Raw genomic sequence first — 23,868 nt, forward strand, 5'->3', positions numbered from 1 at the left:
AAATGCTTGTAATTTTACTTAAGTATACATTAGTAACATCTGACAAAAAGATCTAAAAACACTGAAGCAGCAAACTCTGTGAAAACCAAGACTTTTGTCATTCTCAAAACTTTTGGCCATGGCTGTATTACATTTGGTCCCAAGTGTTCTTTAGAGCACTGCTTCCCAAACTCATTCCTCAGGGAGCGCTAACAGTGCATGTTTTCTAGGTCTCCTCACAGAATCACAAGGGAAATAATTGCCTCCAACTGTGGATCTTTCAAAATGGGTCAGCCAGTAATGAATACACCTGTGCACTAATTAGGAAAAATGGAAACCATGTAGTGCTCCCTGAGGAATGAGCTTGGGAAACCCTACTTTAGAGGATCTGCATACTTAAGATGTATATACAGTACCTTGCAAAAGTATTCACACCCTTAGCATTTTTCATGTTTCGTTGCCTCACAACCTGGAATTAAAATTTATTGTTTGAAGGTGTGCATCATTTCATTCACAGATCATGTCTGTGAAGTTGTGTTTTTTTTTTTTTTTTTTTTCTATTGTGAATCGGACAACATAACAGAAAACTTCAGCATGCATAACTATTCACCCCCCTAAAGTCAGTACTTTGTCGAGCCACCTTTTGCGGCAATTACAGCTGCAAGTCGCTTTGGATAAGTCTCTATGAGCTTGCCACATCCTGCCCCTGGGATTTTTGCCCATTCCTCAAGGCAAAACTGCTCCAGCTCCTTCATGTTGGATGATTTCCGCTTGTGAACAGCAATCTTCAAGTCTGACCATAGATTCTCAATTGGATTGAGATCTTTACTTTGACTAGGCCATTCCAACACATTTAAATGTTCCCCCTTAAACCATTCGAGTGTTGCTTCAGCAGTATGCTTCGGGTCACTGTCCTGCTGGAAGATGAACCTGCGTCCCAGTCTCAAATCACAGGCAGACTGAAACTGTTTTGCTCAAGAATATCCCTGTATTTAGCAGCATCCATCTTTCCCTCGACTCAAAGCAGTTTCCCAGTCCCTGCTGCTGAAAAACATCTCACAGCATGATGCTGCCACCTCCCATGTTTCACTGTGGGGATGGTGTTCTTGGGGTGATGGGATGTGTTGGGTTTGTGCCAGACATAGCGTTTTCCTTGGTGGCCGAAAAGTTAAATTTTAGTGTCATCTGACCAGAGCACCTTCCTCCATACATTTGCGGAGTCGCCCACATGACTTTTGGCGAACTCCAATTGTGTCTTCTTAATTTTGTCACTAAGTAATGGCTTTTTTCTGGCCACTCTTCCATAAAGCCCAGCTCTATGGAGTGTACGGCTTATTGTGGTCACATGCACAGATACACCAGTCTCTGCTGTGGAACTCTGCAACTCCTTCAGGGTTACCTTTGGTCTCTGTGCTGCCTCTCTGATTAATGCCCTCCTTGCCCGGTGTGTGAGTTTTGGTGGGAGGCCCTCTCTTGGCAGGTTTGTTGTGGTACCATGTTCTTTCCTTTTGATGATGATTGATTTGATGGTGCTCCGGGGGATCATCAAAGATTTGGATATTTATTTATTTTTTATAACCCAACCAAGAATTGTACGTCTCAACAACTTTGTCCCTGACTTGTTTGGAGAGCTCCTTGGTCTTTATGGTGTGATGCCTCTTGCTTAGTGGTGTTGCAGCCTCTGGGGCCTTTCAGAAAAGGTGTGTGTATACTGACAGATCATGTGACATTTAGATTTCACACAGGTGGACTTCATTTCACTAATTATGTGACTTCTGAAGGTAATTGGTTGCACCAGAACTTTTGAGGGGCTTCATAGCAAAGGGGGCGATTACATATGCACATGCCAATTTTCAGAATTTTAATTATAAGGATTCTTTTTTTATGTATAATTTTCTCATTTCACTTCACCAATTGAGACTATTTTGTGCAGATCCATAACATAAAATTCAGATAAAAAAATAAGTTAATTACACGTTGTAATTAACAAAAAAGGTAAAAGCCAAGGGGGGGTGAATACTTTTGCAAGGCACTGTATATCACAGATCTTTTCATCCTGGGCATAAGAGCACAAGTCTTTGGAGAAATTCAGGCCCTGATTCAGAGCCGCACACGCTCTGAATCAGGGCGTTTTTTTATTTTTTTATTGGTGGTTTTGGTGCAGCCACCTGGCCGCTCGCATAGCTGTGGGTGACCACCCACAGCTATTGCGAGCGCCCAAGATGATGGTCGCGATGGTCAAGACCATCGCGACCATCGGGGCTTGCGACGAGACCCTTCTGGTAGGTTCTCGTGGCCGCAAGCCCCAGAGAGCTTCCGGCTCTAATAGCGCCGGAAGCTCTCCCACTGAGAGGGGGGGGGGGGGTCGTCTGTCGGATCGCTGGTTGCACATCGTTTAATGCAGAGGTTCCAAATGCGGTCCTCAAGTTTTCTCAACAGTTCAGATTTTAGAGATAGCTATGGTTGAGCACAGGTGACTTAACCACTTAACTGATGATTGTTTTTTTCTAAAAAACCACTCCAAAATTGTCAGGTGTTTTTTTTTTTTAGTGAGTTAGGTGAGGAACATCCATTTTAACTTATTTCAAATGGTTTCATCAACAAAAAAACAGATATATATATTTTTTTTTTTTAAATTAAATTAGTTTTTTCAAATACCGGAACATCGGAACCATCGCGACCTTTCATTTGAGACCGGATCCAGGCACCAGGTACGTAAGGAGAGTGACGGGGGAAGTTTACTTACTTTTCCCCAGCGGCTGCTCAGTTTTGCAGGCGCTGGGTAGGGGGTCCTGCTTTGCTAACCGATCAGCAGTGATCGCCAGCACTGCAGACAGAGGGGGAGAGGGTGCTGAGACCGGAAGGTCTCTCTGAGAGCAGCAGCTGCGGGAAGATTCTCTTCCTGCAGATTCCCTCATGTTTATCTGTCTGGACGAAATTTTACGTCCAGTACAGATAAAGAACTGCCTGGTATAGACAGAAGCTTACGTCCATGCCAGGCAAGTGGTTAATTAGTACCTTAGTCAATTTGATTTAACCACCTGCGCTTAACCATGGATATCTCTAAAACCTGAACTGTTGGGGAGCCTTGAGGACCGCATTTGGTAACCTCTGGTTTAATGTTTACCCAGCTTTACTTTTCCGTATCAGGAGAGCTGTTACAAGTTTTGAGAGAGTCCAATAATGTGTCAGTTTGTGGATATAAAACACCTTAAACTCACTCAATGTAAATGTATTCTATGTAAAAAAATGGGAAATAATTCAAGATTTTTTTTTAAATAATGCAATTTATAAATAAAATTATCTAAGATAACTTATAGCAACTGTCGTAGACAAACGAATTTAAAAGGTACATAAGTCATCACTATTATAGACGGATAATTGATATAAAACCAATACTTTGTTAAAAGTTGCTCCAGCATCAATAATTAGCACTTAGGAATAAATTCAGATCAACAAACATCATATAAAAATAAAAGATAAAATATAAAGCATAAAAGAAGTAGCAGTTCTAAGCTACGACTCGTTTCACCTGACACCTGGCCGCTTCCTCAGGCAGCATTTCTACCCTTACCAGTGCCCGCTATTTCCAATTACTTTCCTCTCAGGGGTTGAGGGGAACATTGAACCTGCTGCTTAAGGAGAGAGGGGCTCTCCTTAAGCAGCAGGTTCAATGTACCCTTTGGCACTGCCCATATTTCTATTCCCATACATTTATGCAGATCTGGCATTGTAAGATCCTGAACTGATTGATGACTGTAGTATTAAGGTTCAATCAGGTCAAAGAGACTGACATTAGGCATGAATAAATCTATATAACATAGAAATACACAAGATTTGCAAATATTGTAAGATTAAAATATTACGAGGGGCCCTGAGAGTTCACTGCTCTTTTTCTTCCCTATTTTAACACAAAGCAGGTAAAGGTAATAGTTTTATAGCCTGTTTATTACAAGGTCAGCAGATGCAGACTTGGTTGATTATCCTCTATCTGCAGAAGTCATGCTCTCAAAGCTGATTGGTTCATATGGGCAACTCTTCCTCCATTGGTCCACTTCTCCACTCTTTTCACTGCTTGATACATCAACCCATAGTAGTTTGTTGCAGAGCCTTGAGTCATACAGGGAGATTTATTTATTTTTCTTTCTAAATTTTCTTTTGCTATTGCAGAGTGATGCTGTCCCCTTTTAGACTACAGTGCATAGTGCCTGAACAAATCAGGATGTCACAGGAAATACACGTTTGGTAATCTTGACACATTACATGATGTATACACGTCCATTCCACATTGTAGTGCTGCCAGTGCATATTATGCCACAGTGCCCCCTTTTCACATTATGCCATACAGTATCCCCAGGACATATGACAAACTGAACTGCCTTTGTTTCATGTCACATTTATAGTGCCCCCAGTTCATATTATGTCACACTGTAGTACTTACAGTTCATACTGTGCAACATTACAGTGCCTCCAGTACATATTATGTAACATTACAGTGCCCAGTTCAGATAATGCTACATTACAGTGCCCCCATACCATTTTAACATCCACTACACACGCCACTCACTGGGAATGGAATGTCACCCCATTCAAGCCAGGCAACAGGCCGGGCCCAGTTGCTTAGCAGGTACTTTCAGGAACTTGGTATACAACTAAATGCGTCTTGCGTCTCTCTAAACCTATGGGACCCATAGCAATGGCACACTCTGCACCCACTATAGCTACACCCATGTGGATATTCTTACCTGATAACCTAGTGGAGAAAAGAGAAAGGTGTAAGCAGGATTGTTTTTTTTGTAGTGACTGGTAACACACACAGATCTTGGAGAGAAGACTTTAGGGGCTAGATTTAATAAGTAGCATATTTTGTAAACAGCTGATTCTCAGCAGTTTTGACCCATAAATTTAAAACCATAATAGCCAAAACAGCGAATGCTGCCACCAGGGAAATCTAGCTTTAATGATAATGGTACACTGGCTCTTTGAGTGAGTTAATGTACTGTATATCTGCTCCTTACACCTGTATCTAGCTGGTAATATAAGCACTAATTTCCTGGCTCAGATGTTTATTTCCACCCATATTGGTACCTTTTCACTTTGAGAGAGCATTTGATCGGTGTGAAATTGTTTCCAGTATGTTACACTTAACAACTATAACAAGCAGATGAGACATTTGCTCACAGGCCATATAAATTAGATTTATTAGTGTTCCAATTTTTAATTTTGTGTACTATAATAAGACCTGTTATTTTGAGGGATACGTGGATGCAGTGCACGTCTGTCTATGCATGGTGGATGCTGCAGTGTCTGATGTGCTTAGTGCATCACATGTTACAGGGCCAGGTATAATGGCTATTAAACTTGTTTTTAGTAGGGTATATTGTCTTTGGTCTTTAATGTTCTGTGTTTTGTGGATTTGAAGAAGAGAGAGAGGTGTGTGTTGGAGGTTGTAAACATTTTATACAATTTATTTTTATAAATTGAAATCCACGAAAAATAAGACAAAAAATATGGTTTTATTTTTAAGTCTTCTACTCTCCAGTAGGTGTCACACTAATACTGCATTAGCTGTTTCTAAATCCACAGTACAGAACACAGCGCTCTTTTTCTTTAATCTGCTTTAACTGCTTTTTTTCAGACCAGTATTGTACAATTCTGGATATCACAGCACATGGGGTATTAAGATAAAGGAGTAATATAGAAAAAAAATAATAGAACTACACAGGACACAGTAGCATGCACAGATTTGTGATACAAAAAAAACAGGTAAATCCTATCCTATCCAAACCTGTAGACCCTACATACACTGCCAATATCAAAACTTTGAGCTTCATACGATCTACACACTACTCTGTATGACAGTGCCTTGTCCATCATTTGCTACCATATGGCCAGCATAATAGCCCTATGCTGCCCATACCCAGCTAGATAACTGGTCTCATTGTAGATCACAGTGATGTAATATGTTGCAGGTCGCAAGTTTAACCTGAGGAGCTGAATGGTTCCTGTAGGAAAATGAGAACGGTGTGCTGCAACTTGCTGTTTGGTATATGGAAGCCTATGTGGTACAAAAATATGTGACTTCCTCCAGGAAGGACGTGTCTCATGTCCTTTGTATTATGGTAATGTTCATCAATTAATTCATGGTCATTGGTTCAGTGAATATATATTGAATCTTGTAGATGACCTCACATAAATGACAATGATGTGTTGAAAATTGTATACACAACTTTACATAAATGTAGCTTAAAATCACAGAGTTATAAAATTTTTATTTTTCCCCATGGTAGTGTTGAAATATTAAACAAAATTAAATATACACAATGTATTAGTCCTGCAAAGATCAAATATATTCATCTGTCATAACATTAAAACCACTGATTGGTAAACAAGTAAAATTACATTGATTATATCATTACAATGGCACATGTCAAGGGGTGGGATATATTAGGCAGCAAGTGAACAGTCCGTTCTTGAAGTTGATTTATCAGAAGTAGGAAAAATGGGCCAGTATAAGGATCTGAGCAACTTTGACAAGAGCCAAATTGTGATGACTAGATGATTGGGTCAGAGCATTTAGAAACCTCAGGTCTTGTGGGGTGTTCCTGGTGTGCAATGGTTATTACCTACCAAAAGTGGTCCAAGGAAGGAAAACCGGTGAACCGGCAACAGGGTCATAGCCGTCCAAGGCTCATTGATGCGCGTAGGGAGCGAATGCTAGCCCATCTGGTCTGATCCCACACAAGAGCTGCTGTAGCACAGATTGCTCAAAAAGATCTCGCTGGCTACGATATTTGCCAGAGCACACAGTGCATCGCATCTTGCTGCGCATGGGGCTGTGTAGCCGCAGACCAGTTGGAGTGCCCATGCTGACCCTTGTCCACCGCCAAAAGTGCCTACAATGGGAAAGTGAGCATCAGAACTGGACCATGGAGCAAAGGAAAAAGGTGGCCTGTTTAATGGATCATGTTTTCTTTTAGATCGTATGGAGGGCTGTGCGATTGTGCTTCATTTACCTGGGGATAAGACAGCACCAGGATGCACTATGGGAAGAAGGCAAGCCAACAGAGGCAGTGTGATGCTCTGGGCAATGTTCTGCTGGGAAACCATGGTTCCTGGCATTCATGTGAATTGTCACTTTGACACGTACCACCAACCTAAACATGGTTGTGTGCCAAGTATATCTCTTCATGGCAACGGTATTCCTTTTTCAGAAGGATAATGCACCCTGCCATACTGCAAAAAATGTTTGGGAATGGTTTAAGGAACATGACAAAAAGTTAAAGGTGTAGACTTGGCCTCCAAATTCCCCAGATCTCAATCCGATCAAGCATCTGTGCTGGAAAACAGGTCCAAGCCATGGAGGCCTCATCTCGCAACTTACAGGACTCAAAGGATTTGCTGCTATAGTCTTGGTGCTAGATACCACAGGACACCTTCAGAGGTCATGTGGAGCCCATGTCTCAATAGGTCAGAGCTGTTTTGGCAACATGAGGGGGACCTACACAATATTAGACAGGTGGTGTTAATGCCATGGCTGATGGATATAGATGATAAATACTGATATGAACAGTCAGTTAAATAAAATATTAATACTGCGAGTATAATGGTACGTACACACTGGGCGATTAGGAAACACAGTACGATTATGGCATCGTAATCGTACAGTCATTCAGTCGTTCTTGAACATGGCCAATCTGTCGTTATCGGCAGCTTAGCCTGCATGTTCAGGCGATGGACAATGTCGGAAACGACCAGTGGGAGCGTGCATCGCTGGTCTTTTTCGACATTATAGTGCATGATTTGTGCACGATTACTGAGCGATTGCACAATTACGATGTCGTAATCGTGCAATCGCACAGTAATATCGCCCAATGTGTACGCACCTTAACTCTTCTAAAGGAAACGGAGAACTAAGATGTATAAAAATTTATTCACATTATCATATATTTTACCCTTAATGGAAACGTAATGAAATTACTATGTGCTTCAGTCACTGAATCATATAGCTCTTTTATTAATAATGTGTATAATATAAATGTATCTTTTGATTCAAATATGGGTATTTAAAAGGTAATGTTCATATTCAGCATTTATACTCTGGTTCAGAATCCACATTTAAACTCCTTAAGGTGCATATCCACTACATGACGAATGAACGATAACAACATCGTTATCGTTTAATCATTTATTATACTGTGCAGTGGATAATTTGCCCACACTTAACGATATGCCATTCAGTGCAGGCAACCTCCCTCATCCCCGGACATGCACAACCTAACGATATCGTCAGGTCGGGCAGTATGTTCAGGCAATGACTATGACCATGGTCATTGCCGGCATATTCATTGCATGATTAGTGAACGATAACTATGTCGTTATCGTTGATTCGTCCATTTACATCGTGTAGTGGATATGTGCTTTTTGAATGAATTACCTGTGTGGCCAGAAAATCTAGAGCAAAGTTTCCCAAACTCCGCCATTACAGTCCACATTTTAAGGATATCCATGCTTGAGCACAGGTGACTTAATTATACCCCTTTTACATCGGTGCTAAAACCTGGGTTATTGCAGGGTTAACCTGGGTAGCTCCTTGGTGTAAAAGGGGAGAGGGTTGGATCGCCGTGTCGAGTGACCCGGCAGTCCAACCCAGGTAACTTGCAGGGTTTAGCACGGGGGTAACCCGTGATACCCTGCAGTGTGAACAGCGCGCTCCGGGTCATGATGACCTGGAGCGTGCTGCATGCTGACTGATTGGTCCGACTTCAGTGGTGCTTGGAGATGACGTCATCTCCAAGCGTCCACTTCAACGCCGGAAAAGTCGGGTCTATGCAGACCCGACTCCGGTGTGAACGGCGCTGACTCGGGAATGTCCTGGGTCAGCGCTGGCTAAATTCCGGGTCTGATCCGGATTGGAACCCTGTTCCAACTCCAGGTCAGACCCGGAATTTAGGTGTAAAAGGGGTATAAGTAACTCAGTCAATTTAATTTACCCATCTGAACTCAAGCATGGATTTCCTTAAAACCTGGACTGTAATGGTGGAGTTTGGGAACCTCTGGTCTAGAGAGCTGTGCACAGAAAAAAATTATTTGCCTATAAATTAGCCTTTTTTTAAAGGTTCAGTTGTTCTCAGATCTTCCAGAATTGCAACATTTGCATATATGATCTGCTATCAATAAAGCTCTGAACGTAATGTGGTTAAGGAATAGTTTCTATAATTTTAAAACCCTGCTTTGTAGTTTCTCTTAGCCCTAGAAAGCTAACCTTATAAAAAAAGGTTTCATAACAGCTATCCAAGGTCTGTGATACCCGCAAGATCAAAAATTGTCACTATACAGTACAAAAATATAACTTTTATTGAACAATTGTGCAATACATGGTTACTATACAGTATGTTCTAAACAAGAAATTACACATGGAAAAAAATTAAATATTTTTTTATTTAAATACAAGCAGAACAAATCATTGCCTGATGTTCCATGCACATCAGCTTGTGACACATTTTACACTAGCTGGGATACCAGGCATTGCCTGGGTTGAAGACTGGACCCTGAAGTACACCTGCAGTCTTCATTTTTTTTACATTGACTTCCCCTAGAATTAGATAACTGTGCAAATTAGGAGTAAATGACAGTGCAAGCAGGCATATTCTCATACCATTGGAATGGGGTATATCAGGAGCAGACTGACTTACAGAACAGAAATCCGTATAGCTTCCAGAATCACTTGAGTTTCAGAAATCCCTGCCCAACAGAGGGGGTGATTCAGCTGTGGATGAATTTGCTGTCGCAGCTGCAATAACTGTAATATGATAATGCGGTAGGAGGCCCGAGCCTCCTGCATGTATTACTGATCCGAGTTGCAACCAAGGACGCAGCATCTGGCTATCTGTGATCCCTTTGGCTGGCTGAGTGACCATGGGTTCATGGAAGCCAGCCACCGCAGATGAGTAAAATCAGCCGACGGAGATCCTGGCCTTTCCAGTCCCATCCAAAGGCAGCGATACGCCTCTGTTTTTAAAAATGGAGAATGTTGCCGCGCCCTCCCTTTCACTGTGTCCGCAGCTGAAGCACCTCCTGAAATCACTGCAGACCAACACTGAAGACCTTGTCTTGCAGGACTGCCAGCGGGGAGGAATGCCAGGATTGGAGTCCCGTTCACAGACAGAAGCGGGCCCGCCTGCAGTGGCATTGTGTGGCTGCAATCAATCTCCCCTGCTGCTTGTAATCTCTGTATGCTAAGCTTTGCCAGGATCAAAGATTGTGGATTGATTTAGGCTGTCTGCCACAGTCTAAATATATTGAGAGCTGAGTGGCTTGTGAGCCTGCCAGGCACTCTGCTAAGACCCCAAGGGTGGTTGCTGTAAGATGAGACAGTGAAATGCTAATAATACACACTGTTAAATGATAAAGTTTATCATACAAACATAGAGGGCTGACTCCATATTTCGACTGTTGGAATAGTGCTGTAACACAGCACTTTGGAAGAGATGAAAGTGACTGTGTATGAATGAAGCCAGCCCCAGAACTTGTGTAATTTAAGAGTGTCCCGGTTTTATGGGATTGTGTAACAGTGTGTGACCCTGACGAAGTTCAAACCTAAACAAAAACCTAAGTCAAACTGCACCACTATGCCAAATTTGGTGGAGCTAGGTACAAAACTCTGGCTGTGCGTAAAGGACGAACAGACAGACATACACACTTGTTCATTATATGGATAGGTACGATGTCTTTTATCGATAGACACATTCCACATCTCTTGAATTTTGGTAAACCTATATTGGTTCCAACTGCTGGTGCATTCTTTGCAGAATGTCCTGTAAAAAAACATCTTAACGGGTAAAGTTGCCACTTGAATGTTTTTTATTTGAAAGTTAATAATCTGGAATCTGCGTGCCTCAGACCCACGTTTAGCTTTCTAGGGTTAAAATACATTTTAAGTGACCCAGTGACACTCTTTTCCCACTAGCATCCCTCTGAATGGCAGTGCTCCAGAAGGATATTAATACATTAGAGACTCTACAAAGAAGGGCAACTAAAATGGTTCAAGGTCTACACCACAAAACGTACCAGGAAAGACTAAAAGATCTTTATGTATAGTTTGGAGCAGAGAAGGGATAGGGGGAACATGATAGAAACATTCAAATACATAAAGGGTTTTAACAAGGTAAAGGAAGGAGACATTCTTCAAAGAACAAGAAGTATTAGAACAAGAGGACATGTTCTGAAACTGGAGGGTGGTAGGTTCAGGGGAAATTCGAGGAAAAATTACTTCATAGAAAGGGTAGTGGACAAGTGGAATAGCCTCCTATCAGAGGTGGTAGAGGCTAAGACAGTAGGGCAATTTAAACATGCATGGGATAGACATAAGGATTTCCTTCAGAAGAAGTAAGGATCAATAAGTGTTGATGTAATAATATGTTTAAAAATGGGACAGACTAGATGGGCCAAGTGGTTCTTATCTGCCGTCAAATTGTATGTTTCTATGTTTCTCCTCGCATGTGACATTAGGAGGAGGGGGCTCAATGATCATGTGCTCATGGCGCTCTCACTGTGCAGCACCAACCTTTTACTTTATCTTGTTTCAATATCTTGTAACAGATGTTGTAGCTGTATTTGTTAGTTACAGGTAGATATTTTATTTCAAGAATTTTAGGTTCAGTGATTTTTTTTAAGTAGAGTGATTTTTTTTTTTCTAGCCATTTCAGTAATAAATTTGGCATAATATATGTATTACAAGCCGATGTGTAGGGATGGTTCCCAGACAGCATCTGTAGTAAACTGCTTTTCCTATCATGATGAGAAGTGTGTGTGCAATGTAGTTCTGGCAGACGTTTATAAGAGCTCCTTCCAACTTACATTTTACAGTGTGTTTTTAGCTGTGGTGCAGTTAGATGCGTTCACTTGTGCAACATGTAGTTGTAAAATGAGCCTTAATGTGGCACAACTTCAAGATTTAAAGTGACATGCCTGGATCCTGGATGGATAAAAGTAAGGTCAAGGTGCTTTAAGTAGATTACATTGCCTTTAATTTGTTGCGTAACCTGCAAGGTGATTGATAAATAAGGCCAACTGGATGGGTATAGACTGCCTTTTATTGAAGATGTAATTCATCAACAGCTGGACTTTGGAAGGTGGCCCATCCCTGTGCTATAGGCAATTAGTGTGCTTCCCAGAGATGCTCTGCAGAGAAAGCCTGCTCTATGTCATAGAACAGCAAGCACGCTGAAAGTTCTGTTCCAGCATTTGATGTATGGTGGTGGAACACTGTTGTATCTGGAATTTTTAACTCATCCCTTGTACTAATCATTTTCAGTTTCCAATTACAAGTTGAACATTTGGCTGGATCAGGAGCATACATCATTTGTGCTGGGGTGTGTTTGTTTTTCTTTATGACAATAATTTCCAGTCTTTCATGTCTAATATTTATTGTTCGTTACAATGACAGTTGTATTTTTGTAGCCCAAGTATTACTGTAGTTGACTTTCTTAATCAAATTGAATCCCTTTCAAATGTATTTTGTTTCCTCAGCTGTCTGAGTTATGAAAGTATACATGTGCATGTCTAGCACATTTACGAAGACTGCTAAGCCTAGAATACAAGTCGGGACAGATAAAACACCTTCACATAACATTCAAATGTGTGAACAATTTCCAGAGAATGTAACATATACCTCAGGGAGGTCCCTAGTTCATAGTGAATTGATGAGTTGGATATAGTCTCTGCCCATACCGTGGCTCCATCCATTGTGTATATAAGATAGGTACATGACTTGCAGTGCAAGACTAAAGCCGCCCATACACTGTGCGATATGCACCTTGCGATGTGACGGGGGATCAGATGGCTGACATATCGGGCGGTCCCCACACACAGTGCGATTGGGTAGCCAACCGCCCGATATGACGGTAGCCCCCTCCCCCAACCGCATAGAGCTGCATGGGATCGTATATCGCATCCCCAGATCAAGTGAACCTACAGTAAGATCTGGAGGTGCGACGTACGAACCCACAGGAGCGCGCACTTGCCGATATCATGCCCATACATGGTACAATATATCAGCGATATCGTACCGATCCGTAGGATAGGCTGCTATATCGCACCGTGTATGGGCATCTTATGTAGTGATGGTGTGTACACTGTTTAGCTCACTGTCTAAACTTAAGTACTGTGCTAATATGACTGTGCAAAGGACCCATTTTGATGATCATGAGCCTGATTCAGCAAGGATCGCTATTCCGCTTATACGCACGCAAAGCAATTCCTAATATCCGCTGTGAAATGCAAATGTTTGCAATTGCATTGCGATCACAGTCGATCGTAAGGACGCCCACTTCTCCTTACTCACATTCGTATACTTGGGCAACATAGCAAATTAATCGGTAACATCGCAGCCATGGGCACAGTTAAGGCAGGTCAGACCTCACTCAGGAATTGCTAACTTAAGCGCACGCTATGAGGTCATAGGTTGCGTATGGCCAAGAAGTGGTTACTTTATGCACGCCTCTGGAACGGCGTTGCAAACCAGTGACTGGCCTGCGTTTGCCTGACCACACCCGCGTCATCACCCCCCAAACGGCACTTCTTGTCAATCACTGTGCTCTAGGTCTGTGTAGCCTCTCCAATCGCAGTTCGGATCGCAATGGCTAGTTCGCGCACTGCGATGCATGCGCAGTATTCAACAATCGACCGATTGCGTGCGTATTAGCAACTGCGTTCCCTGCTGAATCAGGCCCCATATTTGCAGCGTTATCAGTCTTCCGTTACTTATTTACATTTCTACACACTGCTATTCCATACTGCACCTAGACATAAATTTATCTTTTTTCTTTAATAGGACACTACCCTAAGAATTTAGTATAATTTCATGTGTGCTTGTTTTTGTATAGTAGATAACTTGCACAGATAATTGTTTGCAGAAGGTTTTGTTTCATTGTTGGATATATGTAACTGAGATACAATTTGTTCTGGTTGCTGTATTTCATAACAATACCTAGCCACATTTTTTTTTCATTTCGAGCTGCAGAGCCCATATTAAGCAAGACAGAAAAGATTTAAGTAGGATTCCCTATGCAGAATAATGCTGGCCATACACGCTGCAATTATCTGGGCGATCCGCCTGATATCAGCGGATCGCCCCGATAATTGTAGCGTGTGGGGGGGCGACCCAGGGTTAAATATTGTTCGGTCGGGCATGCCGGATTGTCCAGCATGCCCGTCCGATGCGATATTTCACGGTAAACTGTCGGCCGCATCGGGCAGTGTATGGAAGGAACAGGGAAATGTCTCCTCCCCTGGGGGCGGAGAGCGGATGTTGGGCTGATACACTGTGAGAGAAATCTCACAGTGTATGCCGGCGACATCTGCGGCTGGCAGGCTGCCAGATAAAATGTCTGTCGGTCTGGCAGACATTTTATCTGGCCGTGTATATGCCCAGCATAAGTCTGGCCGTTTTTGTTGCTCATTGATGTTTAAAAAAACAAACACAACTTTTAACAAGGTTTTTTTTAAATTGTACATAGCCTTTGTATATTTATTTATGAGAAAAATAGTAATAGAAGCATTATCTGAACCTATTAGAGACAAAATTAATAGGTTTTTCTTCCAGCTTGTGAAGGCCCCTACACACTAAATTATATCATGAACAATTTGGGCGATTCCGACGCTTCAGAACGACAGATCATTCATATATTTCATTGTGTACTCTTGATCACGATGCGTGCTCCCGCCGGTCATTGTTAGAATCTTCCGATCTTCCCTACATGCAGGAAGATCTGTCAATCTTATTAACGATTCGCGGGATATCATGCAGTGTGTACACAAAAACTAATTATGAACGATATGTAGTTCCCTAATGACACAGATGCATGCACAGATCAGTGAGATCCATTCATGCATCTGTGCTTGTCAAGTATTTAGCACAATAAGCACTGGGCTCAGTGAGCTGGTCCTGGCTTTGGAAATACAGGGGACAAAATGAGTAGGGGTCTCCTGTGTTTTCCATAACCAGCACCAAACTCTTTCTAGCGGGGGTGTAATACCACAGCTAGGGGAATCCTTTCAACTGGGTCCCCTGGCCAAAGCATTATGACTGACTGCTAGTCAGCCCAGGCCGTGGATCCCTGGGGTGGTCTGGACCCCCCCAATAAAGGGGTCCCCCTCTCCAAGGAACCCCAGGCCTGGACTGATAGTCTGGGGCTATCCCCAGCACCCCTGGGAGACAAGTGCTGTGTTGATAGTGTAAAGTGTAGTGTAAAAATAAATGTACAAACATTGGGCCTATTTTAGAGATGTACGCTAACCCGATGGTTAGCGCACATCTCTGATGCTTGGAGGACTGCGCATGCACAGCAGGTGTACTGCACATGTGCAGCCCTTCCGACTGCCAGCCCACAGTGTGATTGACAGGCTGCGGCGTTTGGGAGGCGGAGCGGGGGCGTTCCCTAGCAGTGTTACTGGAAACGGGTGCATGTGGCTCCATGTTTTCCGGGAGGGACAAGGCCAGGGTCTGCGTGAGTGTACGCAGACATCCTGGCCTCGCAAGCTGTTGGGACCCGGCCTGGCTGCGGGAAGCTCTAACTCCCACAGCCTGGCCAATGGAACATCGTCAACAATCGCGATCGATGGTCCGATTGTTTCGATTGTGATCCCAGGCTGCGACCTGGGTCGCAGTACTAGGATCATGCAAATGTAGCAAGGAGGTGTGTGACACCTCCTTCTACATTTGCATTTTAAATGGATGGAATTGTACAGCCGCTTGTGTGCGGCTGTGCAATTCCGTCCATCTCTGAATCAGCCCATTGTCATTAATAGTATAACTACAGGCCCCAGCAAGCCTCCCCTGCATGTTGGTACTTGGAGAACCACAAGCACCAGCATGTGGGGCATTAAGGACCCGCTGGCACCTCTAGTTCACCTGCAAAAGTAATGTTAAATTAAAGACAAGACACACACACCATAAGTAAGGTTTAATTATACACACTCACACATACTCGCCTTCAATCCCTGGACAGGTCCTCTAGTCCAAGTAGACATCCTCGTCGTCTTAAAAAAAAAACCACAAAGTTCCTTCACAAGAACTTAGGGCCTGATTCAGAGTTGGGAATAGAGTGAGATATCACTCTCAACTGATCATCTTGGTGAAACCATGCTGCACTGCAGGTGGGGCAGATTTAAAATGTGCAGAAAGATTTAGATTTGGGTAGGAGGTGTCCAAACTTTCATCTAAATTGTAGAGTAATAATAAAGCTGTGCAGTATTTGTGGGGATAACATGTAAAAGCAGCCAGTATTTACCCTACATGCAAAAAAAAATAATGTATTTACACCCCTTGCATTGCAACATGGTTTGTCCAGATACACAGTTAAGTGCTATCTCTCACTCTATTCCCAACTCTGAATCAGGCCCTTAGTACCATCGTCTAAGAACGGTACTTCCTGAATGACAGCTCAGCCACTGCATTTCTCGATAGAAATTTCGGTGCTGAGAGAGGAGAGCCTGTAAAAGACCATGTTTTTCCATCTATTTTTACACTACACTTTACACTATCAATTCGGCACCCACCGCCCAGGGGTGCCGAGTATAACTCTGGTCTATCAGCCCAGGCCTGGTGTGCCCTGGAGAGGGGGACCTTTTTATAGGGGAGGTCCCCACCTCCCCAGGCATAATGCTTTGTCCAGGGGACCCCTACTCATTTTGTCACCTGTTATTTCCAAAACCAGAATGGGCTTGCTGAGCCCAGTGCTGGTTGTGCTAAATACAGGGAAACCCTTCTTCTTTTGTCCCCTGTCCAGGGTCGGTTGTGCTTTTAGGGGAAAACCACCCCAAGTCCATTTTTTGTTTTTTTTCTTACACAGATGCATTCACGGATCTCACTGATCTGTGCATTCATCTGTGTCTCATAGTACAGCCCATTATGTAAATTTTTGTGAAATCTCAAAGATGGTCGTCAGGTCTTTGGGACATGAAACGATATATAGTTAATGATCTGTCGATTTGGAAATCGTTTACAAACTATATATTGTATGATCGTTAGTAAATTGCTTAGTGTATATGCACTATATTGTTAGTCCAGGAGTTCAAGGGAAATCGTTAACGATATTGGATCATTTTCAAATCTTTTAATGTGTACCCAGCTTAAGTCTTGAATGGTACATGCCCTTAAACAATAGATCATCTTTCTTAGAAAGAGAAGCCATGTTGAATGTGTTATCAGAAGTTGCCCTGTAGTGTTAGATTATTATTTTATAATATTGGAAGCTGGATTATGTCTGATACCAATGTACAAAATGTGTAAATTATTAGGGAACAGTCGTGCCCTTATATTAAGGCTGATTGGAAAAAAAACGTAATTCTCCATAGAGAATCCTGGAGGGGGGGGGGCAGGGTGTTTAAGGGGCTACACCTCAAAATCTATAGGAGGTACCGAGCTGAAATTTGACATGGACAGGTAGAACTGTTGCTCTGTGCTGCCAACTGTCAGTTTTCTCTGACACTCTGTTAGACCATTTTTCTGCTGTAGTCTATGGGGGATTTTTGGGAAGGCAGGGTAGGGGGCAAATTTAGACTTGGGGTTTCTCTTATTAGGTAGCTCTTGTACCAGGGTAGGGTCTTTTGGGATTCAGCTAATTGAGAAAGTTTGTAGTTTTTAAACTATTACCTCACAATTGCGCCATTATACAGAAAGGAAGCTTCAACTTGTTGCGCAGCCTCAGTAGGTGCCTCCAGCAGAGGGGTGTACTCAAAGTGGCTTCACTTGGGTGCATCGACATGGCTGTCCTTTCCGGGTGGTAGCGGCGGTGGGACCTTGGGAAGGAAGCGGGCGTTAGCCACGGCCAGGACCTGGGGAAAGTAGCGGGCGTTAGCGGCTGCAGGACCCTGGGGAGGTAGCGGGTGTTAGCGGCAGAGTGGGTGACGGTAGTGCGGGCTGCAGGATCTAGGGGAGGTAGCGGGCATTAGCGGCAGACAGATGCAGGCTCGGATCAGGAAGATCCGTGATGCCTGCATCTGTGTATGAATAAAACACAGAAGCACGGACAAGATTATATATTGTGGTTTTTATATGTTAGTGGACTGCTGCTGCTTATAATGAATCCACAATTCATATTTTCAAAATGTAAGTAATTATAAAACCACAGTTACACTTAATGGAAATGTACATGTATAAAATTAATTAATTAAAAAAAAACGTTTGGGGAAAACTTTAGTCTGTGATGATGATCAAGTAAATATATCGGTTATATGGGTTAATATATTAGGCAAAATTGTGCGGAAGGTTACAATTGAGCGCGATATTTCCTGGCCCTGCCAGCATGCATGCACACTTTTGTATCATTGCTCTCAATTTTCCTCTCTGCACTGCAAGGCATTAGTGACTCACAGCACTGGGGCCAGGAGTTACAGTCTGACCAGGGCACTATCTGTGTGTGGATCTTTGTAGGCTGTTCCTGTGTTTCCTTGGATGTCCTCCTACAGTACAAAAACATACTGGTTGGTTAATTGGCTGCTGACAAAAATTTACCTTACTGAGAGGGCTTCTATTGTAAAACAATTAGGGGGAAATGTATCAAACCTTGCAAAGAGTGGACAAGTAGAGAAGTTGCCCATAGCAAGCAAATCATTAGCTTCTACCTTCTATCTATCCTTTTATAAATCTACTTGATAAATGCTAGATAGATGCCGATTGGTTGCTATGGGCAACTTGTCCATTTCATCACTCTTTATTTTGATACATTTCCCCCTTAGAGGAAGTACTGATGTAAATGATTATTCTCCGTACAGTGCTGTAATATGGTGGTGCTGTATAAATAAATGGGAATAACATTTCTAGCAAGCTCAAGGTTTGTACATTTTTTGACTTTCCTCAAGTTCTATATATTTTAGCAATCAAACATTTTAATTTTAAAAAGAAAAACATACAGAAGGTTCCATATGGCCACTAATTACCCTTAATCTTTGTAATAAGTTGAAAATCATACATTTATTGATAGAGAAACCAAGCTAAAATAATTTATCAACAGGTATTATAATGGTAGGATAAACAAGTGTTACAAGCCATAACAAACCATTTTGAATATTCGTTGTACTCATGGGAGACAAGAATTTTCTCAGTGTTCGCAAGTTAGGTGTAAGGCTGGCAAATTCTCAGTCCAGTTCTGCCAGAGATGAGACCTGTCCAGAAGCTTCTTACCTTATATTATTGCAGTTCTTACCTATTGGGTACAGGCTGCACAACCCCCCCCCCCCCCCACTGATCTAAGATGTGCTGCGTGACCCCCCCTGAGTTGTTTAGAGGAAGTCACCAGATGCAAAGTCCCCTGCTCCCAGCCCATAGGAGGAAGTCCAGTTTATTACTCGTATTATTTATGACCCGTTCGTTTGCATAGGCTGACTCGTGCGATGGATGAATCTTGGTGGGCATAATGCAGAGAATAAAGGCTGGGGCCAACGGGGGTATAAAGCAGGAAGGAGCTGTGGGCAGCAGGTGAAAGCTTGGCAGGCCGTATGCTTCCATAGAGTCTACTGTTGCCCATCACTAATGTAACTTATAGTAAACCTATAAAAAGCTTATCTCTGGTTGTCATGGGATTCAACACATTGTGCTATTTCCACTTGTTAAATAACAATCTATCTTCCTGTAATGACAACTATAAATTGGGTACAGGAAATGTTGCAGGATAAAAGTCACTGTCTTTATACAGTACTTGGCTTTTACATCTGTTTTACTCTACAGTAGCAGCAATGCAAAATGTGTCTAAATTCAGAGTTTGTTTTTTTTGAAGAAGAAGAACTTGTACTTGAAGAGAAGCTCTTTATCGATTTGTAAACATTCTTTTCATCATTTGTGTGTTAAGTAACTGATATATGGGTTACTTCCATTTAGTTAGTGTTGATGCATTCAGTCACAGTGACTTTGCTTTCTGCTGCCTACTCTTCTATAGTTTGCACACAAACCTTTGTCAGGATGGTGCAGAATCAAAAATGTGAACCTCTGTGGACCCAGAATATTTTATTCAATCCAATGCCTTATGAGTTTCCCCTGGAGTCCTCTCCAGGTTCATTGGCCGGGCACTTTAAGAATCTTTGTTCTTCCCATGATCCCAGCCACAGGCTGTGTCCAGAAAATATATTCATGTAAACCCACAGAACTCTTGTACTTTATTATTTTTCTTCAAGAAATGGTAAGATATATTAAACTCCAGAGGCAGAAAAAACAATATAGACTTTGATATTGCTTCTTGTTCCCCCCGCCTTTCTTGATAAGTTAGATGCATCTGTTTAACAGCTGAAAACACTAATTCCTCTCTGATCTCTTTACTCAAATAGGATATTGTGCCTGTAGACGCGTCTTATGAAGTCAAAGAGCTGTACGTACCAGAAAACAAACTTCAACTGGCTAAGACCGATGCCGACACATTGCCGACATTGGATATAAGTAAGGTAATGGAATGTGTAATAAAATCTAGTCATCCACTGATGTCATTTGAAAGCAAAACTATGCATTTGATAATTGAGTGAATTATTATAATGTCCACTAAACACCTCATTCAGTAAATAGCAGCAATCTATTATGAAAGCCATTTAATATCAGAAGCTGATTACATTCTCTAGTTTATTATTTTTATAGCAACCAGTATTGCCCACAGAATAGATGACTGAATGTTCTAACAGTATTCTAGAATTTTGGGGTAGACCTTTACCCATTGGTTAACCACACGCCCAGAACCGCTGACTTTCCAGTGTGGATACAACTAGAGGTTTCAATCCAACTTACATATGGCCTGTTTGAACCCTGTCACATCTCATCAGTGCGAGATCTGTCTGAAAATCGTGCACATGTGATAGTGAGATGGGCTAGAAAGAAGTCTGAGACTTTCACTAATGTAATGCAGCAATTGCTTTCCTATAACAAAATATATTTGCATTCTCAACCAAATTATCCCACAGAACTAGAGATTGAAGGATTAAGGGGTTTATTTATCATAACTTAATTTGCCGGAGTGATGTTGCAGAAAGTCTACCATCCGGCAATTTGTTTCTCAAAGATCTGCATCAGCACTGAGTCTGTGGCCATGTTGAAAATTCACAATTTGCGTGCTCAGTTATTACGTGGTTTTATTTCCCCATTAGTTCATGCTCAAATCTATAAACTTCTCTCTATATTGGCATGTGAAAATATGTTCCATATACCTTTTGCATAAATGTGCCCTTGTATTCCTTAAGAATATGACTTGTACTTTCTGAATTATATTAATGCCACCCATAATTTACGCATGCCGCTTATAAAATGAGATGTGCATGTTGCTCTCGCCACTGGCTTGGAGCTCAAGGGGAGGAGCTAGAGAGACCAGCAGCCTCCAGGAGAGGAAGGGGGTAGATAATCTATCCAAGTTATTCTCCTCTCGTGGCTGCAGGTAAGAGTACATAGAGATGTGTGCTCCTACACCTAGACTCAATACAGTGCATGGCACGAGATGCCTAGTGCGAGTGAGCCACTCAGTCCCTGTGACTCTGCTAGCGCCGGGCATCTTTTTTTGTGGAAAATGCATTTTGGTCACAATGCGATGCGACTAGGAAGCACCAGGAGACTGCGCCGATTAATTTGTTATGCAACACTGTGTGACTGAGTCTGTAAATGAAGCACAACGGAACTTGATGTGGGAGAAAAGCAGCATCTATGGCATCGTAGCACATTTTATCTCCATGCTCTGATATGGTGAAATCTTTTTGCCGGTTTCTGCATATGAAGTTTTCGCAAATGCAAAAACTCTGGCAATTGGATAGCGCGATACGCACCTATGCACAAAAAGTTTGCACTGGCGAACGCCTATCGCCAAACGTGACTTTTTGCACCTAATTGAATACGACCCTTAATCTCATCATAGGATTTCTGGGTAGATGCAAATTTTTCTAAACATTAGTACAAATATTCCCAGAATAAGAAACACAGCTCCACTGTGTAGCCCATTGATAGTTTGACAAAGTGTGAAGTTGAAAGCACATTTCTATACATTGTATTTTAAGTACAGTATAAGTTTACTTTGAATGAATGATGGGTACAGCACCTCACTGGGTTTACACTTTCCCAGGTAAACTTACCTTCAGAGCTAGTGAAAGCCAATCTCACTATTTTGCCTCCTCCTTTCTCGGTGCTGGTTGGATAAATTGTGTACACAGAGACGCACTTTTGGCTGCATGTGTTCCCGGAGCTGCACGATAGAGCTGCTAGTGTGAGTGAGGTGGCTAGGGGAAAGCATTGATGTCCGCATATAGAGGCCAAATTAGCAAAAACCAGAGCTCTCAGGGTTACTGATCCGTCATCAGGTAGGCGGCAAGGCGGGTTACTGCAGCTGCCCCCGAGGGGACGACATTCGGAGATTTAGGGAGACAATATTAAATTATATCTTGGCCTACCCAACCTAAAAAAACGTTGTGGTGCCCCGGTTTAAAACAAAGTTGTATTTTTAGTGAATTCAAAATCATTACTTTGCCAAGATTTTTACCAGGTAAAAACTTCCATTATAGACACGCTTTAATATTGCTATCAGTATCATGATTAGTTAATAACTTAAAAAAAGCGTTGAAATTGTCTCCTGTTGAAACCTTCCCTCTATGGCAGGGAGGGGAACCTCAGGCCCAGGGGCGGTATAAGGCCCCGGAATCATTTGGTCTGGCCCTCTGAGTTTTTTATTTCTGCTGGCCTCATCTGGCTAGCGGGGTGCCTAGAATGGCACCATGCAGTCAGAATCTATGCAGCAGTGCCACCTGGAGCGTCCTTAGGATGCTTCAGACGGTCACACCGCTGCCCTTACAGCTCCGGGCATTGCTGTAATCACCAGCTATTGTGGCCACGCCCATGTGTGACATCACAAGGAGGGGGTGTGGCCTCCACTGACCCGCGAATAATGTTATATATCAAAATGGCCCTCGCCAGAAAAAAGGTTCCACACCCCTGCTCTATGGCCATGTGCTCAAAAAGGTGTAAATACTGTATTTAGAGAGTTACCAGAATATGGCAACAGAGCTGCAAATAGACATATTATTAATTTGAAATTTTATGTCTAGGTCAAAAATGTAATGCACTCTTTCTCAGGATAAGTATTATTCTCAATAAAGTATTTAACATCATTAATACACTTGGGGGGATTAATAAATCTCCCTCTTAGATCTCCAAATTATAATATAGGATTATGTACATTCAAGAATTTAGGATCATTCCTTAAGGTGCGTACACACACAACGATGTAACTAATGAATGATTTTCGTTCAGTTTTTTTCCCTTGAAAAAGTGAACGAAAATCGTTTTACAAAGTAGTTGGTTTTACTTTACTTATTAAATGATTTTCTGTGTGATGAAGAAAAAATGTTGCAACTTCTATTGAAAATCATTCAGTTGGCCAGTCTGACTGAACTACAAACTACAATCGACAAACGTGAACGCGCATGAACGATAATAGTTTATCATTTTACACTGAATGATTTTTTGAACGATAACGATGTCGTTATAGTTAAATCGTTAAAAAAATCGTTGTGTGTGTGTACGTACCTTTAATGGTAATATATCACTTTTGGTGTCTTTAATCTTAAAGAAATCCAATTTCATCTGGTCCCAGCTTTTTAAAGATTATGCTGAATTAGTCCATTACACTATGGGGCATATTCAATTAGCCGTGCCGGACCTATTCAATTAGTGGGGATTCCTCGCGCGAGTCCCCGCAGTTGGACTTTACCTCGCAGCTCATGGAGGTGCGAGGTAAAATCCGCGTAAAAAACACCAAATCGGGAAAATAAATAATTGATTCCTCAGTTTACGTGGACTCTGTGTTTCTGCACGTGAGTCCCGATTTTTGGAAAAAGGCTATTCTATTGAATAGCGCTTCCCCGCGCCGCTGG

General features: G+C 42.1%; 1 protein-coding gene across 1 annotated transcript in view; it reads left to right on the forward strand.

The window, feature by feature from the left end:
• The window catches only part of PAPSS1 (3'-phosphoadenosine 5'-phosphosulfate synthase 1), a 151,217-nt gene that overhangs the window by 59,563 nt on the left and 67,786 nt on the right, over positions 1-23,868 (forward strand). The window contains exon 6 of the mRNA XM_088479496.1: positions 20,302-20,415. Coding sequence (XP_088335622.1) covers positions 20,302-20,415 — 114 coding nt within the window. The remainder of the gene's footprint in view (positions 1-20,301; positions 20,416-23,868) is intronic.

This window comes from Taudactylus pleione, unplaced genomic scaffold (genome assembly GCF_031769625.1).
Source record: "Taudactylus pleione unplaced genomic scaffold, aTauple2 ptg000236l, whole genome shotgun sequence".
Lineage (NCBI taxonomy): Eukaryota > Metazoa > Chordata > Amphibia > Anura > Myobatrachidae > Taudactylus > Taudactylus pleione.